Source organism: Lissotriton helveticus, chromosome 9 (genome assembly GCF_964261635.1).
Source record: "Lissotriton helveticus chromosome 9, aLisHel1.1, whole genome shotgun sequence".
Taxonomy (NCBI): Eukaryota; Metazoa; Chordata; class Amphibia; order Caudata; family Salamandridae; genus Lissotriton; species Lissotriton helveticus.
In genome coordinates, this window is record NC_136070.1 from 624,979,872 (window position 1) to 624,997,741 (window position 17,870).

General features: G+C 40.3%; 1 protein-coding gene across 1 annotated transcript in view; it reads left to right on the plus strand.

Moving 5' to 3' along the window:
• LOC144781704 (cytochrome P450 2C5-like) overlaps positions 1 to 17,870 on the plus strand; it is an 852,328-nt gene that overhangs the window by 707,275 nt on the left and 127,183 nt on the right. The window contains exon 6 of the mRNA XM_078660680.1: positions 7,325 to 7,466. Within this exon, the coding sequence (XP_078516806.1) occupies positions 7,325 to 7,466 (142 nt within the window). The remainder of the gene's footprint in view (positions 1 to 7,324; positions 7,467 to 17,870) is intronic.

Consider the following 17,870-nt stretch of genomic DNA (forward strand, 5'->3'; position numbering starts at 1 on the left):
GACTGAAAGCACCTGTTCCCAACTACTTACTACATAACTGTTGGAAATTGGGCTACTAGTTGTGTGCCCATCACAAGTAATAGATCTACAATTGCCCTCAGAGGGAACCAAACACCCCATTGTAGCGCTTGACTCTCACAGGGAAGCAAAGTGGAGGAGTTCAAGGCCCACTCAACGGAGGTAGTGTGGGCTAGTAATAATCAATCACTGGCAGACAGTATTAAAACTCAATAAATGATTGTCCAGTCAATACTTTTTCTACAGAAAAAAGAGCAGTACATTAGTAACGTGGATACTACTAAATACTATGCAGTAATTTACAAATATACATTGGCAGATGAACATACCATAGATGATATTTTGTAATCACTGGTGAGCCCCTAAAGAGGTCTCCCAAAACAAATCAATTGAGTTTAGATGCTTTCTCACATCACTTTTGCATGCATGAGTCATTGTCATTATAATGCTGAACCAATAAAACATGTGCAATCATTATGATATCCCAACAAAACACTTCTTGCTTCTTATATCAGGCATCAAACTGTAATGATAGAAACAGCCCCTAGAGGACATCAAATTGATAAAGCATTACTTTGCAACTATACAGGCATCCTCTAGAGAGCATAATCAAATGAACAATGCAGTCATACATGTGTATGCCTTCTAGGCATTCTAAGATGTTTTTCCCCTTGTCAGGACCTCGTTTTTGGTTCAGATACGTTAATTGTCACCTTCCACAAAGCTCTTTTTACTCGTAAGTCATTGGTAACAAACTTGACAACAAATGCACTAGCTGTCCCATTGGCGTTTTCCCCGTGAAGGGAAAAGGTCATGTTAGTCAAATATATTACAGTACATAACAACATTTACTCCACCTGTCTTCATCCGCCTTCTCCTCACCACTGAAGGCGGTGTGTGGGCTGAGTGAACTTTCTTGAAGAAGAAAGAGTTGCATTTCTTGTCCTTCTCGAGGTTCTCGGTTCTAGTACCGAAGATAATTTTCCTGTGTTCTTCCCTGAAGTGTTGCGTAAGCCCAATCTGGGTTTCCTCCAGTTCGTCATCCACGTCCCATCCCCTGAGCTCAAGTTTGTACAGTTGCTGCAGCTTGCTCTGCAGCTTCCCAAATGATCTCTTCTTTTTCCATGCAGCAGCTCTGCTTGCTTCCTGGAAAAAGCTCTGGAACTTGTCCTTCACTCATTCTCACCACTCACTGGCGGAGTGAAAGAGGTCCTTCATGTCCCTTCACTCTACACACAAAACTATGAGGTTCACCACTTACTCCTTGTTCACAGCAACGAGCTGTTCAACTTTCACAATCCTGGGCCAGTGGGAAATTTCCCTATAAGTGCCCCCTCAAAACTGACTGCTCTGTAGTCAGAGAAATGGACAGCGACCCTGAAACTTTGCTCAGGCTTTACCGTTGGGGAGCTGAAAAGGAAGTTTATCCGTGAACGCATGGATCCATCTGGCCTACTCTAGGAAACATTACTGGCATTTGGCCCCATGCTGCTTTGCAAATGCCTTATTTTTAAAGGCGGACATTGTTCGTAACGCACAGTCCATTTGCAATGTGATTACCATATGTGAGGTATAGGCAATGTGACTCACCCACAGTAAAAAGTCCAAAAACCAGGTGATCAGAAAAAGCAAAAAATCCAGGCATAATGCAGAGGCTGAACCCTGTGCAAAAATAACATAGAAGCAGGGATACGGGCTGTCATGTCCCTTGCCTCCATCAGTTCTCACTGTTGGTGCATTGGTGTTTAAGGGAAGGACAGAGAACCAACCTGCACATGAAGAGGGCCTTCAAGTAGGGATGCCAAAAATCTCATGGAATGAAGGCTGGATTGTTAACTCTATACTGCCAAAGGGGTCAGAAAACAACATACACTTCCAAGGCATGAATGTGTCTGTGCTAATGTAGATGAATAAATGCATTATCATGCTGTTTCGCTGCATTGTTTTGGTATGTGTAGTAGTGGTAAGTGTAATTAAATTTGGTTAAATTCAGATTAGAGTTGTGCGTTTGCTGCATGTATGGTAAAGGTATGATTTTTTTTTGTCATTTGTGGTTATTCAGAAATAAGGAGGATGAGGCAGTAGTTCTCATGGATGGACGGGTCTTGAGTGTATTTATATTGGAGCCACTGGAGCAGGAACTGAAAGAAAGATCTGCTTAACAGTAGCTGGTATAAATGGAAGGATTTCTTTATTTTCATTCATTGCTACTGGAAGGATTTGTTCCCTCATGTATGAAAACTGCACTGCCAGTGGCTTGAATTAATGCTTTGAATGACTGTGATTTATTTCAGCAAAAACAAGAAGGCACAGATTTACAAATAAATCATGCAACACAGCGCAGCAAGTGAAGTTTCTGCACTGCGTTGCGTGAACAGGAGAAAGTATAACAGTACCATGTCAAATAAAATGTGGTGCTGTTCTGCTCTCTCCCTGCACAGACAGACTTTTGCCTGCTACGAACCAAAGCAGACACCCTTTCACCATTGTGCAAGGGTGTCTGTGTTGTGGTCAGCATCGTTTTTGTACAGGAAGGAGTGCTATCCTGTCAAACTTTATGCGTTAAGGCAGAATGTATGCTGTAGAATGCAGAGCACATGCAAAGAGGCAAAAACGATAAGAAATGAAAACATTTCTCCTTATTGTGCCCACCTCAGAGAAGTGTAGGATTTTGGCACAAATCCCTGTCTTCAATTATTTGTAGATAGGGATTTGCATCAAAACCCATGGATGGCTGCATAAGAATCAGTGCTCAATTCGTGAAAAAATAAGTGCCAGGGCCCTTGTCAGGAGGCTGCTGCATTTTGCACCCTTAAGTACAGCCAATGAGGGTACCCACACAACTACTAACCATCACAGTGCTACAACTGAGGCTATTCAGACTATTAGAGGCCCCCAAACCTCATAGAATGGTATGGGCAACATGCATTAGTTCTTTTCAATTATTTAACAACTGTTGTCCAACTCATCTCTAAATTAAACAAACAGCTGCCGGCTGTCACAAGTGCCGACATTGACAATGAAGTCCCGTTGCGGAGCACCGGAAACCACATGCTCAAATTGAGCACTGATAGGAAAACCCAGGCACCACCCATGGAATGTCCCCTTTGTTGGACTGAAAATGCGTCCCGCTGACTCCTTCTAACATTGTGCAAGTTAAGTCAGCATTTGCGGCACCATTTTGTATTCAGCCGCAATGTTGTGCCATGATCGAAATGAAGCTTCTGCCTCATACTGTCTCCCTCAGCAGAAACCAGCCTCAATTGTTTCACTTTATTATTCAAGGTTGAGCTCCTCTGCACTAATGAATAGATCATTTAGTTTTGCATGCCTTTCCTTGTAGGTAGCCCTGCTCCTACTCTCAGAGAGACGGGCACGGACTGAGTAACCTTGAAGCTAAGATTGTGTGTTCCCGATCACAGGATGGTAGCTCCTTTGTTTATCAGTGCCCAGGCTGGAAAATTTCATTCTGGGCGGGTCTTAGGGGTGTTGGGAATGTATATCTGACTTTACCTTGTGGACGGGGTCAGTCCCTCTGCAGCTATCTAAGGAGGCTAGTCAGATTGGACTCCACTTGAGCGCATACTAATAAATACATTTGGTTTGTATTCTCTACTGTCTGACCAACTCTTCATTTGTATGGAAGGCTGGGAGAAGGTCGCGAGTGACCCGGTGGCCCTAATCGGGTCATTTCTGGGATGGGTGAGGAGAACGGGGTAACATTGGGTCGGAGGGGCTGAACAGGGATCCCTGCATGAGAGAGTCTGGTACTCGCAGCTGCCCAGTCTGTCTGACAGGTGGTGCCTCGGCCAGCAGTCATCCCGGCTAGGGTCCTGTATGGCGAAACCCTTGGATCTGACAGTTTGGTCTGAACAGTCGGCAGTGAAGAATAACTTTGTTAGATCTGTGTGCACCAGGTGAATTTGCTTTGGTACTTTGTGGCTATGGCACCATTTTGGTTTGTGTTTGGCATGTTCTCAGGACCAATTTGGAAACAAGGTGTTTGTGAACACTTTGACAGGCAACTCAACACATTTGTTTTACTTTTGGAGATGCCTGGGGTTTGTGGCTTTTGGTTTGTGGTACCACTTTATTTTTTCCTTTTGGTGCGATCTGAGGAAATACTTTGCATGCATAAATGGTGAACATGTTTTCTTTTGAGAATGCCGAGTATACGTGAACAGGGTTTTTTGTGCTGTTGTTGTGGTTCTGCTGATGCTCAACCAGAGGTAAGGCAGCCAGTACCTACAGAAGGCATTCTGAATTTGGATAGGTATGTGTTGGATGGCCTTGGCCCTATTATGTTTAGTGTGTTATGGCACTAATATACGAGGGACAATGCCAAAGTTGTAGTGGCCTTTGACAGGCACTTTTGATGAACAGCAAATCGTATTTTTTTTTTTAAATGTTAAGGAGTTATTGTTTGCAAAATGTAGGCAATAAGTGTTTTATTTCCTTAGAACATGGTAATAGGAAGGTAAACAAAGATGAATGAAAACAGAGAAAGAGGCCCAGAAGGAAAACAGCGAAAAGCTGTCGCGAATGAAAGGAAAACACAACAAAAAAATAATAGAGTGTGCGAATAGGAAATTCCAATCGCAATGTAAAAAGCTTCTTGTTGCCCAATAGGAAAAAGATAAATTTGTGGAGCAACATTTAGATACTTGACCTCCAACCCCATATACCCTGCAGAGAATATACACTGCTGTGCCACAGCCTCAACCATCTGCTCCTTCTGTCTCTGCTGTTTCTGTTTCTTCTATTATTGATTCAGCTGCTGTGGTCACCGTGCCTCCTGTCCTTTCTTTGGCTTCGCCTTCTGCGCCTGTGATGACTGGGTGTCTTCCCGCTATGCCTATTGTTTTGACATCTTTCTCCAGCTCTTCCTCACTCAAGCAATCCACAGCCTGCTCTCGAACAGAGCTGTACTCTACAGCTACATTTCTATTCTCTAAAACAACTCCAACACTGCTTTCCGAACAGCAAATTTTTGAGTTATTTTCTAGTTCTCATCACAATCTCTAGAGTGTCTTTAGGGCTCTCCAACTTCTCTTCACCTACACCGACTTCTCTGTTACGAAATCCATGCTTGTGCAAAGCTACTTCTATTACAATTACACACAGATATTTCAGGTTCTTCCCCTCAGGTTCTGCTTCTGTATCTTCATCTTCCAAATAATCAAAACAAGAAATGTCTCGACAGTACTGAGTAGTGGAACACCTGTACGTGGATTAGGGGACAGAGCCTAAGCAACTACTAGTGAGCCACTGGGTTGTATATTGATGCAATCTGATGTGGGAGGTGAAGAGTAAATGGAGGTAGCTAATAAGGGGTCACCCCATTTACAGTGTAGTGAGCGCATGGAGTATGATGAAAGAGTATGAGCCATTTGTGCAGCAGCATGCCCTTAAGAATGCGTCGGGTACTTTGTTTGGACTTTGGGAGCAGTATTCCAATGATGTAGCACCCCAGATTAATTATGATATCAGGGATACTGTGTATGCGGCTGATTTGGCATCTGGTAAGGTTTTTGGTAATGCTGAAATGCTAGTCGCCTACTGAGGTAGGTTGCTTGAGAAGAGCCCGAAGACAGCATGTAGGAAGTCATGGGTTCTTGGGGACGAGGTCGTGGAGCTAACAGACAGGACATGGCAGAGCTCAGCATGCTGCCGCCTCATAGGATCATTTGGATAGTAACAACATTGATGACAACAAGGGTGGACAGTATTATCACGATGATTATGAAGATGGTTATTGTTTTGTGATTTGCTTGAAATGAATGTAACAGTGATTCCCCAGTTTACAGCGGTTACTGACGTTCAAAAAATGTGTGACAATGATTCCTTTTTTTGCAGCTTTCTTTTCTGTCCTTGACTAGAAGAGCAAGTTCTTCAGCATTCCTAGTCATCCTGCTAGTGGATATCTGATTGGGTTCACCTGGATTTTGGGGTTCAAGTGGGCTCACCTCGCTGGTAGAGGTTTTAGGTTTCACCGTGCGTCTCCTGGCTACCCCGGTATCACTAATTGACAGGAGGACACCTACTTGGGTCACCTACTGTCAAAGGAGGGTAAGGGATTGACCCTGCTGTTCATGATCCTCCTGTGCATGGAGTTTTTAGCAATTAAATGTTGCGCCTTGCTTGGATCTTGTGCTTAGTTCACCTAATTAGTCTTTGTGCTTGGTGCAAAGCTGTTTGTGTTTTACGTACACAAAACGGCCGGCTGTGCACTCTCTGTTTTAACACAGGCCTTCGGAGGTAAGCAACAGCTGTGCGCTTATTTTTTCTGCTATGCTTAAAACTGCTGTGTTGACCCTCCTGAGCTGTCAAAGAGCTGTCGTGCCCGTGGCTGTGGTTGTATTGATGAGGCAATCGGTTGGCCTCGTCTTTGACACTGATCTCACAGTCTTGGTACTCCATGCTGTGGATACATTTTTTGGATAAGATAAAAATACAGCACCTTACCCGTGCGCTTCTAACTGCCTATGAATTCATTTGGTTTGCTAAAAACATCACGGTTGACAGATGTGCCACTCTGAATTTAGCCATATTACTGCCCCTCCCTTTTGAGAAGAGACGAAAGGACGGGTAGACTTGATTGATGTTCCCTTATCTGACCCCCCAAGGGGAACAATATGTTGATGGCTCCTGTTTTAAATTACCAGAGGGCACAACTACTGCTGCTTATGTTACTACAGTTGATCGGTCATTCTGAGTAACAGACCTAACATCACCTTGATGCAAAGTAATGATAGACTGCGCATTGCACTGGGTTGCAGTACATTGAGTTACAATCCAACTCAAATCACCATTTGGGTTGAATTGTAAATCCCACCAGAAGACTTTGCATTGCGTCTACTTTACAAAACAAATGCAAACCCAAGGCAACAACATTATAAATCTGCTCATCAGTTAGATAATAGTTAAAAAATAATGTCAGTCCTATTGGGTCACATTGATCCACCAAAGCAATTGTGCAGTGTGTCCTGTGACCATACTGCACCAGAAACCACAGAAGCGGATGCACAATGTACCACTTTGTAATTGCAGGGTAAACAATTGGATATAGACAGTAGTATGTTTCCACTACTATTCAACTCAATAATCTGTCTTTCTGCAGGGCCCTTTCTCAATTTCTTCATGATTGTAGTTATTAGCACTGTCAAGGTACATTACCAGAGCATTCTGCCCTGATTTTGGCCTTCAATAAATATCTCACAAAAGCATCCATTAAAAATAAGAGAAACTTAATCTGGGTCCATTAAAGAACCTTCGCATTAATGTGAACATCGTTGTTTTCCTGCAGGATAAACAGAATCCGTCCAGTGAATTTTCCATGAAGAACTTGGTGATATCCGCACTGGACCTTTTTGGTGCAGGGACTGAAACAGTCAGCACAACCCTCAGATATGGGTTCTTGATTTTCCTGAAGAATCCAGAAGTAGTAGGTAAAATTACACACTGCCAAATCTCGAAGACTTTAAACTGTAAATTCTGGTAACAAAGGTGTCAAACTGCAATTATGCCTAAAGCAGAATTTCCTTGAAGCTGAGTTATGGATAAACCATTTTCAGGGCTTAAATATGTTATTTTATCAAAAATCTAATTTGTACAATATAAAGTGACTTTCTGATTTGTAGACTGAGTTTTAGTTTATTAAATTGTATCACTTCAAGTCTCTTCACTGCCACTTATATTGCCTATAATAAATATATGGAGAGCGAGCAAGATAGGGAGAGAGTTATCTACCCATATCTTTTTTTTTTCGCATGTGGTCTTTCCAGTCTTTTAAGAATAATGATAGCATTTAGCCATTGCTTTTGTTTGAAGCTGGCTTGCTGACTTTGCTAACAATCTCTATTTTGTTTGTTAGCAAACTTGTGCTCTCAGCACATGTTTGGTGGAAAATCGCATGAGCTTCTATTTCACTTTGAGTTTTTCTAACACAATAGCAACAGTAATTAAAATTAACGCTTACTTTTTTTAGCATGATGATTTGTTCATTTTTCCTATTTACAATATCTGCTCCCTCAGAAGAATAAATAACTAAGAACTTTGGGTCAGATGATCAAACAACTGGTGGCAGAATGTTAGGCCAGAAGTACTAAACATTGGTCACAAAAAACTGGTCGCAATTTGCAAATAGTATTTTGCGACCAATGTGGTATTTTGCAAACTGACCTATGTAGTAATATGTTGGTTTGCAACATACCAAATTGAAGTGAGTCATGATTCAACCTATGTCACAAATATTAATGAGGTATCTCACTAATTGTGACATACTATGATTTGCTGCCATCACAGGGGTCAGCAGCCCACCACATCTGTGAATGCTTTTAACTAAAGAAACATTTAATTTTATGCAGCCTGCTTTCCATGAACAAGAATGGGAGGCTTTTAAAAACACATTTTTGAAAACATTTTTTTATACTAGGCAGTGGTCAAGGGGACCACTGGCAACTCTTAACATTTTTATTATCAACCTTCACAAAGGAGTTGGAGTCCCCTAGGGGCCCCCTCCCATTTGAGAATGGGCTACCTATCCTTTTATGTACTCAGTAAAATAAATATTGTGCAACCCGATTTCAGTCACAAAACATTAATATATCCCATTTCACATTGTTATTTGAAAGGGAGCCCCTAAACATGCCTCTTCCAAATACTGATTTTGTATGAAGCTGCAAACTCAAATTATGATTTGGTAACATGTTACCGAATTGCAAAAGGCCATTTTGTGGTCACAAACAGTATGATTTTCTGACTGCAAAAAGCCTTAGCACATTTGGCCACTGTTCGCAAACTGCAATCAGTATATTTATGGCAAGAAAACATTTTTACAAACAAATCTATGCACTAAAACTCGGAAGTGTATTGGGTCATATTCTGACCTGCCTCTTTCTCATTTGTTAGATGTGTCATAAATTGGAACTTGCTGTGATTACAGGCCATCACAGAGATAGTGGCCTGCTGGGTTCAGTGGACCACCCCGTTCAAATAAAGGAATTTTTTTTTCAATTGCAGCATATTTTCCTTAAATAAAAAGTACTATGTTTAAAAAGTAAAAGTTTTTTCCTTATTGAGAGTTGGCCATGGTCCCATGGGCAACTCTCGATTCCCAACAAGCTTTTATTAAATTTACCAAGAGGAAGGTGGCCCTCTTACCTTTTCAAATGGGTTACCACCTCCTGTGAATTATCAGTACCTTTTAACTTTTTTCTGACTGGATTTCAGTTGCAAAACATTGATACATAACACACAGATTCAGTATTTGGAGGATATACCCAAAACACACTACTTCCAGACACTGAATCAGTATCCATTTCCAAGCCCATTTTAGGAAGCATAAAAAATGGCAGTAAATGCATCTGAAAAACGATGTTTACAGTTGCAAATGCTGAATTGGAAAGTTTTTGACCATAAAAATGCTTATTTTAGCTGACTCTTGAATCTTAAAGGTTAGTCACAGAGCTTTTTCTGGTACAATACTGAGTGAACGTATTCTCTAAAATCCAAATTCCTTGGGAGTGTTAAAAAGGAGTAATGCATCATCAGCAAATTGTACAGACATACCATTTAATTAATGTGTTTATTATTTCGATATTTACGATGCATAACCTCTCCTTGAAGTATCAGAGTGCTAAATAGAGGTGGGCAAGACACCAAATTAACAGGGTGAACCAAGCCTGGGTCGAGCCAAATGGTCTGGCTTGGCTCTTAGAACCCTTGCGTGAGCCGAGCAGTGAAAATGTTTGCCATGTAAATCATAGAACTAACATCAAATATGATGATGACTCTTCAAAATGATAAAAAGTGAAGCTTGACATTAATATGTCACTTTTTCGCATTGCACTGGGAAGTACTTATTAAAGTGATAGTTTTTAAACATGAGCGTAGAACCATTCTGATCCGCCCCCATGCTGGCTACACTGCCATTAGTGAACTACGAGGCAAGACAGTTGTCACATGAACCCTGTATGCGGCCCACATTCTTATGAATCGAACAACATTACAGTGTATTAAATGAAACACAATCGCTTTTTGTACAGCTGGTATTCGGAACTTATGTATTTGAAGGTGCTTTCTCATGTCGATGTGTAGAAAAAGTAAGTAAAATATTTGCTGACCATCACACAATAATTTCAAGCCAAGAATAATGCAGGTTTTCTGGTAGCATTTAGCACAAATCAGCCACTCAATGGGAATCTATTTGTCTCTTATTTTTACCTGCAACATTAATACTTTGTATTCACCTATTTTTTGCAATGAGCGTAGAAGGAGGGTGGCAAGCAGGAGTCACGTGACAGTTTGGCTCATTATGGGTTCGAGATTCCAACAGGACCTCAAACTGTGCCAGCAAGACTTCAGGCTCGAGCCTGGCTCGTGCTTTCAGTGTCTTACCCACATCTTGTGCTAAATAATACACTAAAAACCTCAGTACAGAACAATAGCAAAATTTAAATATTAATCAATGGACAAAAAGATTTCTTTAAAAGTGTGTTACAGGGTAGGGACTTGTGGTCCCCACGTACAAATACAAGGCACAAACCAGTTTGCGTTTTTGAATGCTGAATATTTAGCGATATTCCCTTTATATTATGATACAAATGAACAATACATTAGTTACATCATAAAACAAACATCCACATCTTGCCTGGTGTGGATTTTGTATGTGTTCCCTCCGCAACTGTCCTCATTAAGCCTGCTGACAATTTAACTTTTACCCACAGGCACATTAAGATGCCTTGTAATTTTACAGCCATCTTACAAGGCTCATTGAGAGGTGGTTGAATTTAGATGTGGGAAATCCTGGTAACCCTAATGAATATCTGGGGTTGGTATCCCTGTTGTATGCTTGTAGGTAAATAAAGAAGGTAATCCAAGTTTTAGAGATTTGGAAATGTAGATTTATTTCCTGAGTAGATAACCCACGACCAGCAATGATGAACAACAGGATCATAATAACCGTGACATGGGAAACATTACATTCTAAGAACATCTATGAACATTCATAAGAACACTCTTGTAAGATTCCTTAAAGTAACAACGTATAATAACTTCAATACATACTACACATCCTTTCCCTAATAAATAAACCTAAACTAAAGATAAATAAAATCAGATATGTGAAAAGAAAACAATACATTAAAAAGAAAAGATAAATGCAATTAGAATTGTGAAAAGAAACTCATACAGTAAAAAGAAACTAATTCAAAACATAATCATGAAGTCTCAAAGGGACTGATCTGATTCTGCGACCAACCCCCATATCATCCCCCGCACCACTGGTATTTGAAACAGGTTGTAAAGCAGGGAGAGCAGTAACACTCTTGGAATCTCCCTGAGCTAATAATGAAGAACCAGAACTGACATCTGTAGAACAATCAACAGGAACAGATGGCAACATTGAAGATTCACCAACTCCAAACCAATCAGAACTTGAATTTTCAACTAAATCCGAATTCTGCTTGTTAGAGGAAATAATCCTTGCTTGTTGGTCAGTGATCTTAATGAGAACATTCTTGTTCCACCAACCTCTTTCAAACAAGAGAGCTGCAGTTCGAGAGACTTTTAGCACTTTCACAGGAGCAGAAAATTTTGATTGACCCTTAGTGATTTTGACAGGTTTTTTTATGATGACCCAATCACCTATAACAAGTGGTTTTTCTGCAACATGCATACGATTATCATAATGATCTTTGTAACACTCTTGTTTCATTTTTACACGTTCACGGATTTTAGTTAAATCAACATTGACTAAAGAACTTTTCATTAACCAAGATGGATTTAACCTAGAGGTTGGAATCCTACCTCGAAGTAAAACAAAAGGAGAAACTCCTGTGGTACTGTGTGGAGTACAGTTATAGTTCCAGATTTTCTCACTAAGAAATTGTGAAATATCCAGTTTATTAGCACAAGCAGTTTGAATCGCCTCTTTCAATAAACGGTTTGCTCTTTCCACCAGACCATTTGATGAAGGACTGTAAAGAGGAACAAACGTATGCTTAACATCCCATTTGTTTAAAAACACATTCACATCCTGTGAAACAAAATGTGAACCGTTGTCGGAAACTAATTCATGAGGAGTACCATCAATGACAAATAAACGCTTTAAAAATGATACAACAGAATCAGAATTCGGATTTTTAACAAAAGAATAATAAATCCATTTAGAAAAGTAATCAATAGCCACAATTAAGAATTTATATTCAGAATTAAAAACAGAAAATGGACCCGAAAAATCTAAAGCAATTTTCTGCCAAGGGGCTTCAGGCCATTCTACTGGTACAAGTGGTGAATTGGACAACTTCCAGTGTTTATCTGAGCATAAACACTGGGGACACTGGTTGACGAAAAACTTTACTTGATTGTCTATTCCAGGCCACCAATAAGTGGTCTTAATTTTATTGGTAGTGCCAGTAATACCTGGATGACTCTCATGTGCCACCGAAATAATAGATTGCCTAATACCAGCAGGCGGGACAAATTTGTCTTGTCTTTGAGAAAATGTCACCTGAAACTGACAACTCTGATGCAACTTGTGCATAATGTTTCTCTTCCATGGACATGTTTCTATCCATAGGCCAACCTTTAATCAAAAACCTTTTAACATTTAGTAGGCAAGAATCATTTTCCATACCATGTAACCAATCTTGTTTAGTTATCTTATTACCTTGAATAGCATCCTCAATTGCAAAAACACACTCCAAATCAGAATTTACTGACTCCTGTGTGGGTAACGGTATACGTGATAAACAATCCGCCCGGATGTTTTTACTACCTGGCACATATTTAATTTCGAAATTGAATTCGTGGAGACGTGCCAACAATCTAACTAACCTAGAAGAGGCTCTATTAGAGGAACTTTCCCCAAGCATATAAATTAAAGGCTTATGATTTGTGTATAAAAGAAATCTGGTTCCCCAAATATACATTCTAAATTTTTCCACAGACCACGAGCAAGCCAAAGCTTCCTGTTCAATAGTGCTATAATTGAGTTCAGCCGAAGTCAAAGATCGTGAAGTAAATGCAATGGTGCATTCTTCACCCTTAATCATTTGACTAAGGACAGCATCTAGCCCCCGAGAACTAGCATCCACTGTGATGATGCTCTGAACACCATGGGAAAAAGGTTTGATAGCGGGAGCAGATAGAATCATATTTTTGATGGAATCAAAAGCAACTTGAGACTCAGTGGACCAAACGTACTTGGCATGTTTCTTCAAAAGATCTCTTAGCGGTTGAACAATTAGCGCATAGCCCTTGACAAAACGAGCATAATATTCACTCAATCCTAAGAATGCTCTTAAAGAGTCTTTGTCTAAAGGACAAGGAGCATTTTTAATCGCTTCTAACAAAGAAGATTTAGGTTTAATCCCCTCTTTTGACAGATTGTGGCCTAAATAATCAACCTCATTTGCTAAAAATTTGCACTTCTTTTTGTTGACGGTAAGACCATGATTTTGTAATGACTTTAAAACATATTCCATCAAAATATAATGTTGATCCAGTGATTCAGAATGCACCAAAATATCATCTTGGAATGCCTGAATTCCTGGACAATTATTAAAAATGGTATCCATTAACCTTTGAAAGATACTAGCTGCCGAAGCGAGTCCGAAAGGTAGCCTTTTATACATATAAACTCCAAAAGGTGTCACAAAGGTTGTAAGTGGTTGAGACTCTTTAGATAATGGAATTTGATGATATGCTGAGCGCAAATCAATAGTAGAAAAATATTTACTACTACCAATGTTGGCCAGCATATCATGAATTTTCGGCAAAGGATGCACATCAATAACAATGTTGCGATTAAGAACCCTAAGGTCTGCACATAAACGAATTTCGCCAGAAGGCTTTCGTGCTACTACGGCAGCAGAAACCCATTCTGAAGAATCAACTGGACAAATAATGTCTTGAGCTATAAGAGATTCAATGTGCTTCCTCAAATCTTGTTTAACAGATAGAGGCACAGGACGTACCTTCTGGACAACAGGACAAACCTTATCTTTTAATTTAATGTTATGCTCAAAATTTTTTACTAAACCAATTCTGTCATCGAAAACTTCTTTGTATTTTTCTAATACATTACAGAGAATAGGATCATTACAATAATCAAGGATGGCAAGAACTGGTAGATCTCCTAAGGCAACAGGTTCAGGATGACCAGGTTTTAAAATAATACCCAGCCTAGCTTGATCCTGCCAACCCAAAATATCCCTGCCATTCAGTGCAACGTAAATTTTTGTAAAAATTACTCTCCCTTTAAATTCAATGTTGTCAGGGAAATAACCACGCATGGTTATATCAAAACCCCCAAAGGCTTTGGGATTCACATCTGTAGCGAGCAATTTTGTGTTATTCCAAGAACACTGAAAGGTATTTTCATCCAAAATGGTAATAGGAGATCCAGAATCTGCCATAATTTGCATAGTATGTACACCAATAGAAATTTTACATATAGGACCCTTTATACTGAAGTCACAAAGAGCATTAATCTGAATGAAAGATATAGAAGAAACATTTAACGCATCACAAATTTCTTCTTCAGAATATACCATATTAACTTTGGTTTTATCCCTGGGTAAACGACATAATGCAGAAAAATGACCAACACGTTTACAATTTGAGCACCTTTTACCTTGCGCTGGACACTTTGGGTTGTTTCCTACATGAAATTTTGAACCGCACCTGTAACAAAATACATTGGATTTTTGTTCAAAAGCTGTTTTACCACTCACGCGGTTAGAAACAACATTAACATCACAATTATCACTGGATGCTTGTGAAACATTACAAACAATTGAAGAAGAAGCATGTTCAGCTAAAATTTTCGAGGAAACAACTGAACACTCGATGCTTTTCGCAATTACAATTACTTCATACAGTGTTGGATTTTTACATGTCAAAATTCGCTCCTGGATCTTTTTGTTGAAACAATTAAAAACTAACTGATCACGCAGAGCAGTTTCTAGATAAGTGCCAAACTCGCATTTTGAGGCAAGTACGCGCAAAGTCGCCAAATAGTCTTCTATGGACTCCTCTTGTAGTTGTTTCCTTTTGAAGAAAACATGCCTCTCGACCATGACTGATGGATCATCTTTAAATTGTTTGCCAAGACGCGTTAAAGCCTCAGTATAAACCTTCCAAGTGTCATCATCAGGTGGAGCTTGAACCACAGACAAATTATCAAATAATTGTTGTCCTGCGTCTCCCAAATGGTTAAAAAGAATGGCTCTCTTTCTTGAAGCAGAATACTCCAAAGCATCTATTGCTTCCAAATAATTAGTGAATACACGTAACCATTTGTGCCATGGTGTTGGAGGCTTGCCAGGAGCAATTAAAAATGAAGGAGGTGCTACAATTCCACTGTTGTTATTATTAGCAGTTGCCATTTAGAAGAAATAAGTTAAATAAATTCTTACTTGTTAGCCTCTTAAACCGATTCCTGTATTTTCATTCACTCACTTTTCTTTTCATTGAATATCTGCCCAGAAATGCCAATAGTCGCGTTAAACCGACAGTATTGAACTTTTTAAAATGGCTGCCGGCGTTATGACACTGAACGTTGCGTGCGTCTGAACGTGCATCAGTCAATAAACAATGCGCGTTACTATGGTGCGCACAGGCTGCAGCGACGTATTGTGCGAGTGCAGGACAAGTCGGCTGGGGTCGCGAGCAAAGAATCTAGTCTGCGTTTGAATTATGCACAGGACCGTTGACGAGTACAACAAGGTATCGTAAAACCAATTTAACTCACAGTTTTTAGAAGCGGAATGTCCATTAAAGTACAGTGATCTCTTGAAATTCGGAGAATCACCGCTATCGAGTCGGCTCCGTATCTGCGTTTAAAATTTTCAAAAGTCGATCTGCTCACGTCGGTGGGTCTGAATTAGACAAGCTTAAAAACGTCGCCAATAAATGTTGTATGCTTGTAGGTAAATAAAGAAGGTAATCCAAGTTTTAGAGATTTGGAAATGTAGATTTATTTCCTGAGTAGATAACCCACGACCAGCAATGATGAACAACAGGATCATAATAACCGTGACATGGGAAACATTACATTCTAAGAACATCTATGAACATTCATAAGAACACTCTTGTAAGATTCCTTAAAGTAACAACGTATAATAACTTCAATACATACTACAATCCCCTAATTTGAATCCAGCTACTATAGGTTATTCGTGCTCTAGTGAGGAAACCCCTAACCAACCCAGGTTTACTGGGACAAAAGCACATGCTTCAAGGTTGAATATGAGGTTCTTTTCTTTTATTTTCTTTGAAGAGGTGTTACATTGGAAAGGGGAATCATTGCTTTTCATCCAGGGATAGCAGAGGTTATTGCAGTCAGGTAGAGAATTCCAGGCTCTCACTTTGGAGTTTAAGGCATCGGATGGGATCCATCCATAAAAAAGGAGAGTTAGCTCTGTTGGTTCTCCAGAGTCTATGTGTCTCAATTGTCAACCTGAAACTCTCAACCAATCTTTGCCACTGGTGGTGTAAGTGATCACCACTATGATGTCTTGTTGGGCAGTGTCATCATTGGGTTACATACCCAGGTACTCGCTTCCCTAGGTGAAATACAGCCTTCTTGAGAGGGCAAGTACTCTAGGGATCCGTTTGGTGGTGCGTACAATTACCTCCTGTATCAAAAAATTGACACCTTAATATAGGTGAAGTATACAGGGGTAAGATTAAACGGTAGATTAATTACGTTTGGATTTGTTAATTGTATTTAACATCACATGTGAACAGTCATCATGTTAAGTCCTCTGATGCCCATGATGGTTTAAGCCTCCATCAGAACCAAATTACAAGCTCAACGGGTCCCTTGCTGTTGAATTCTGTGGCCTCATAAGTCTTTACTTACACATCTTCATTCCGATTAATTCAGTTCAAGACGGATCGGGATAGCCTAGGTTGAGACGCCAGGGGCCTACTAGTGATCAGTTGCCACAAGACCCACGCCTCTCCCGATATCTATGAGGCAGACCAAAAGAACATGAGTAGTCATAGACTCAATGAAAGCCACATATCTTTCTGCATTTGGTCAAATCGGGCCTGATGGTCCCACGCCCTGTAGTTTTAGGTGAGGGAACACCAAACCAATTGTGATCATCAAGAGTGGTATCAATCATAAGGGTACTGTTTCACCTGACTTTTCATTGCGCCTTAAGTAGTTTTGTTAATCGAACATTTATGAAATTATATTTTACTGGAATCAAGGGTAAAGGTTGGTTGTGGAATGCAGGGTAAGGACATAGAAATACTCAGATTTTTAATAAACTTTACATAAAAGTTCTTCTCAAAACGGTTTATATACAACAAGTTTCCCCCCTGCAAACCACTAGCTGTTTGATTTATGAGAGAATTCGGAGCTTTGCTTAATCCTTTTATCAGATCCAGCCTCCATTGTGTATTGCCACCACAATGAACCAGTTCTTTGACTTCTGTTCTAGTCATCTGCATCCCTCTTTCAGCACTGTTGTCATCTAGTCATTTTTAGGTCTTGTGCCCGCGTTGCAGTGCGCAACACTGCTCGTGCAGTGAGCAGCCACGGCCCGTGGAGGGAGTTGCGGTAGGCCAGAGAGGCGCGGTGGGGGAGGGGCAGGGTGGGGGGTGCTAAAAACCGGCATATGGATAATTGGACGTAAGTAAACAATTTAATTAATAAAACGAACTTCGTAGCGCGCGCTGCATCACATTTTCTGATGCAGGGCACGCTACCTGAAAGCAGAGGGGACTGAGTCTGGGTCACTAGCCAGTGACCAGGAAGGAACCCGGAAGGAACCAGGCGATGTCGCGAAGCAATCAGGTGATATTGTGAAGCTTGTCTCTGCAGCCACATGGAC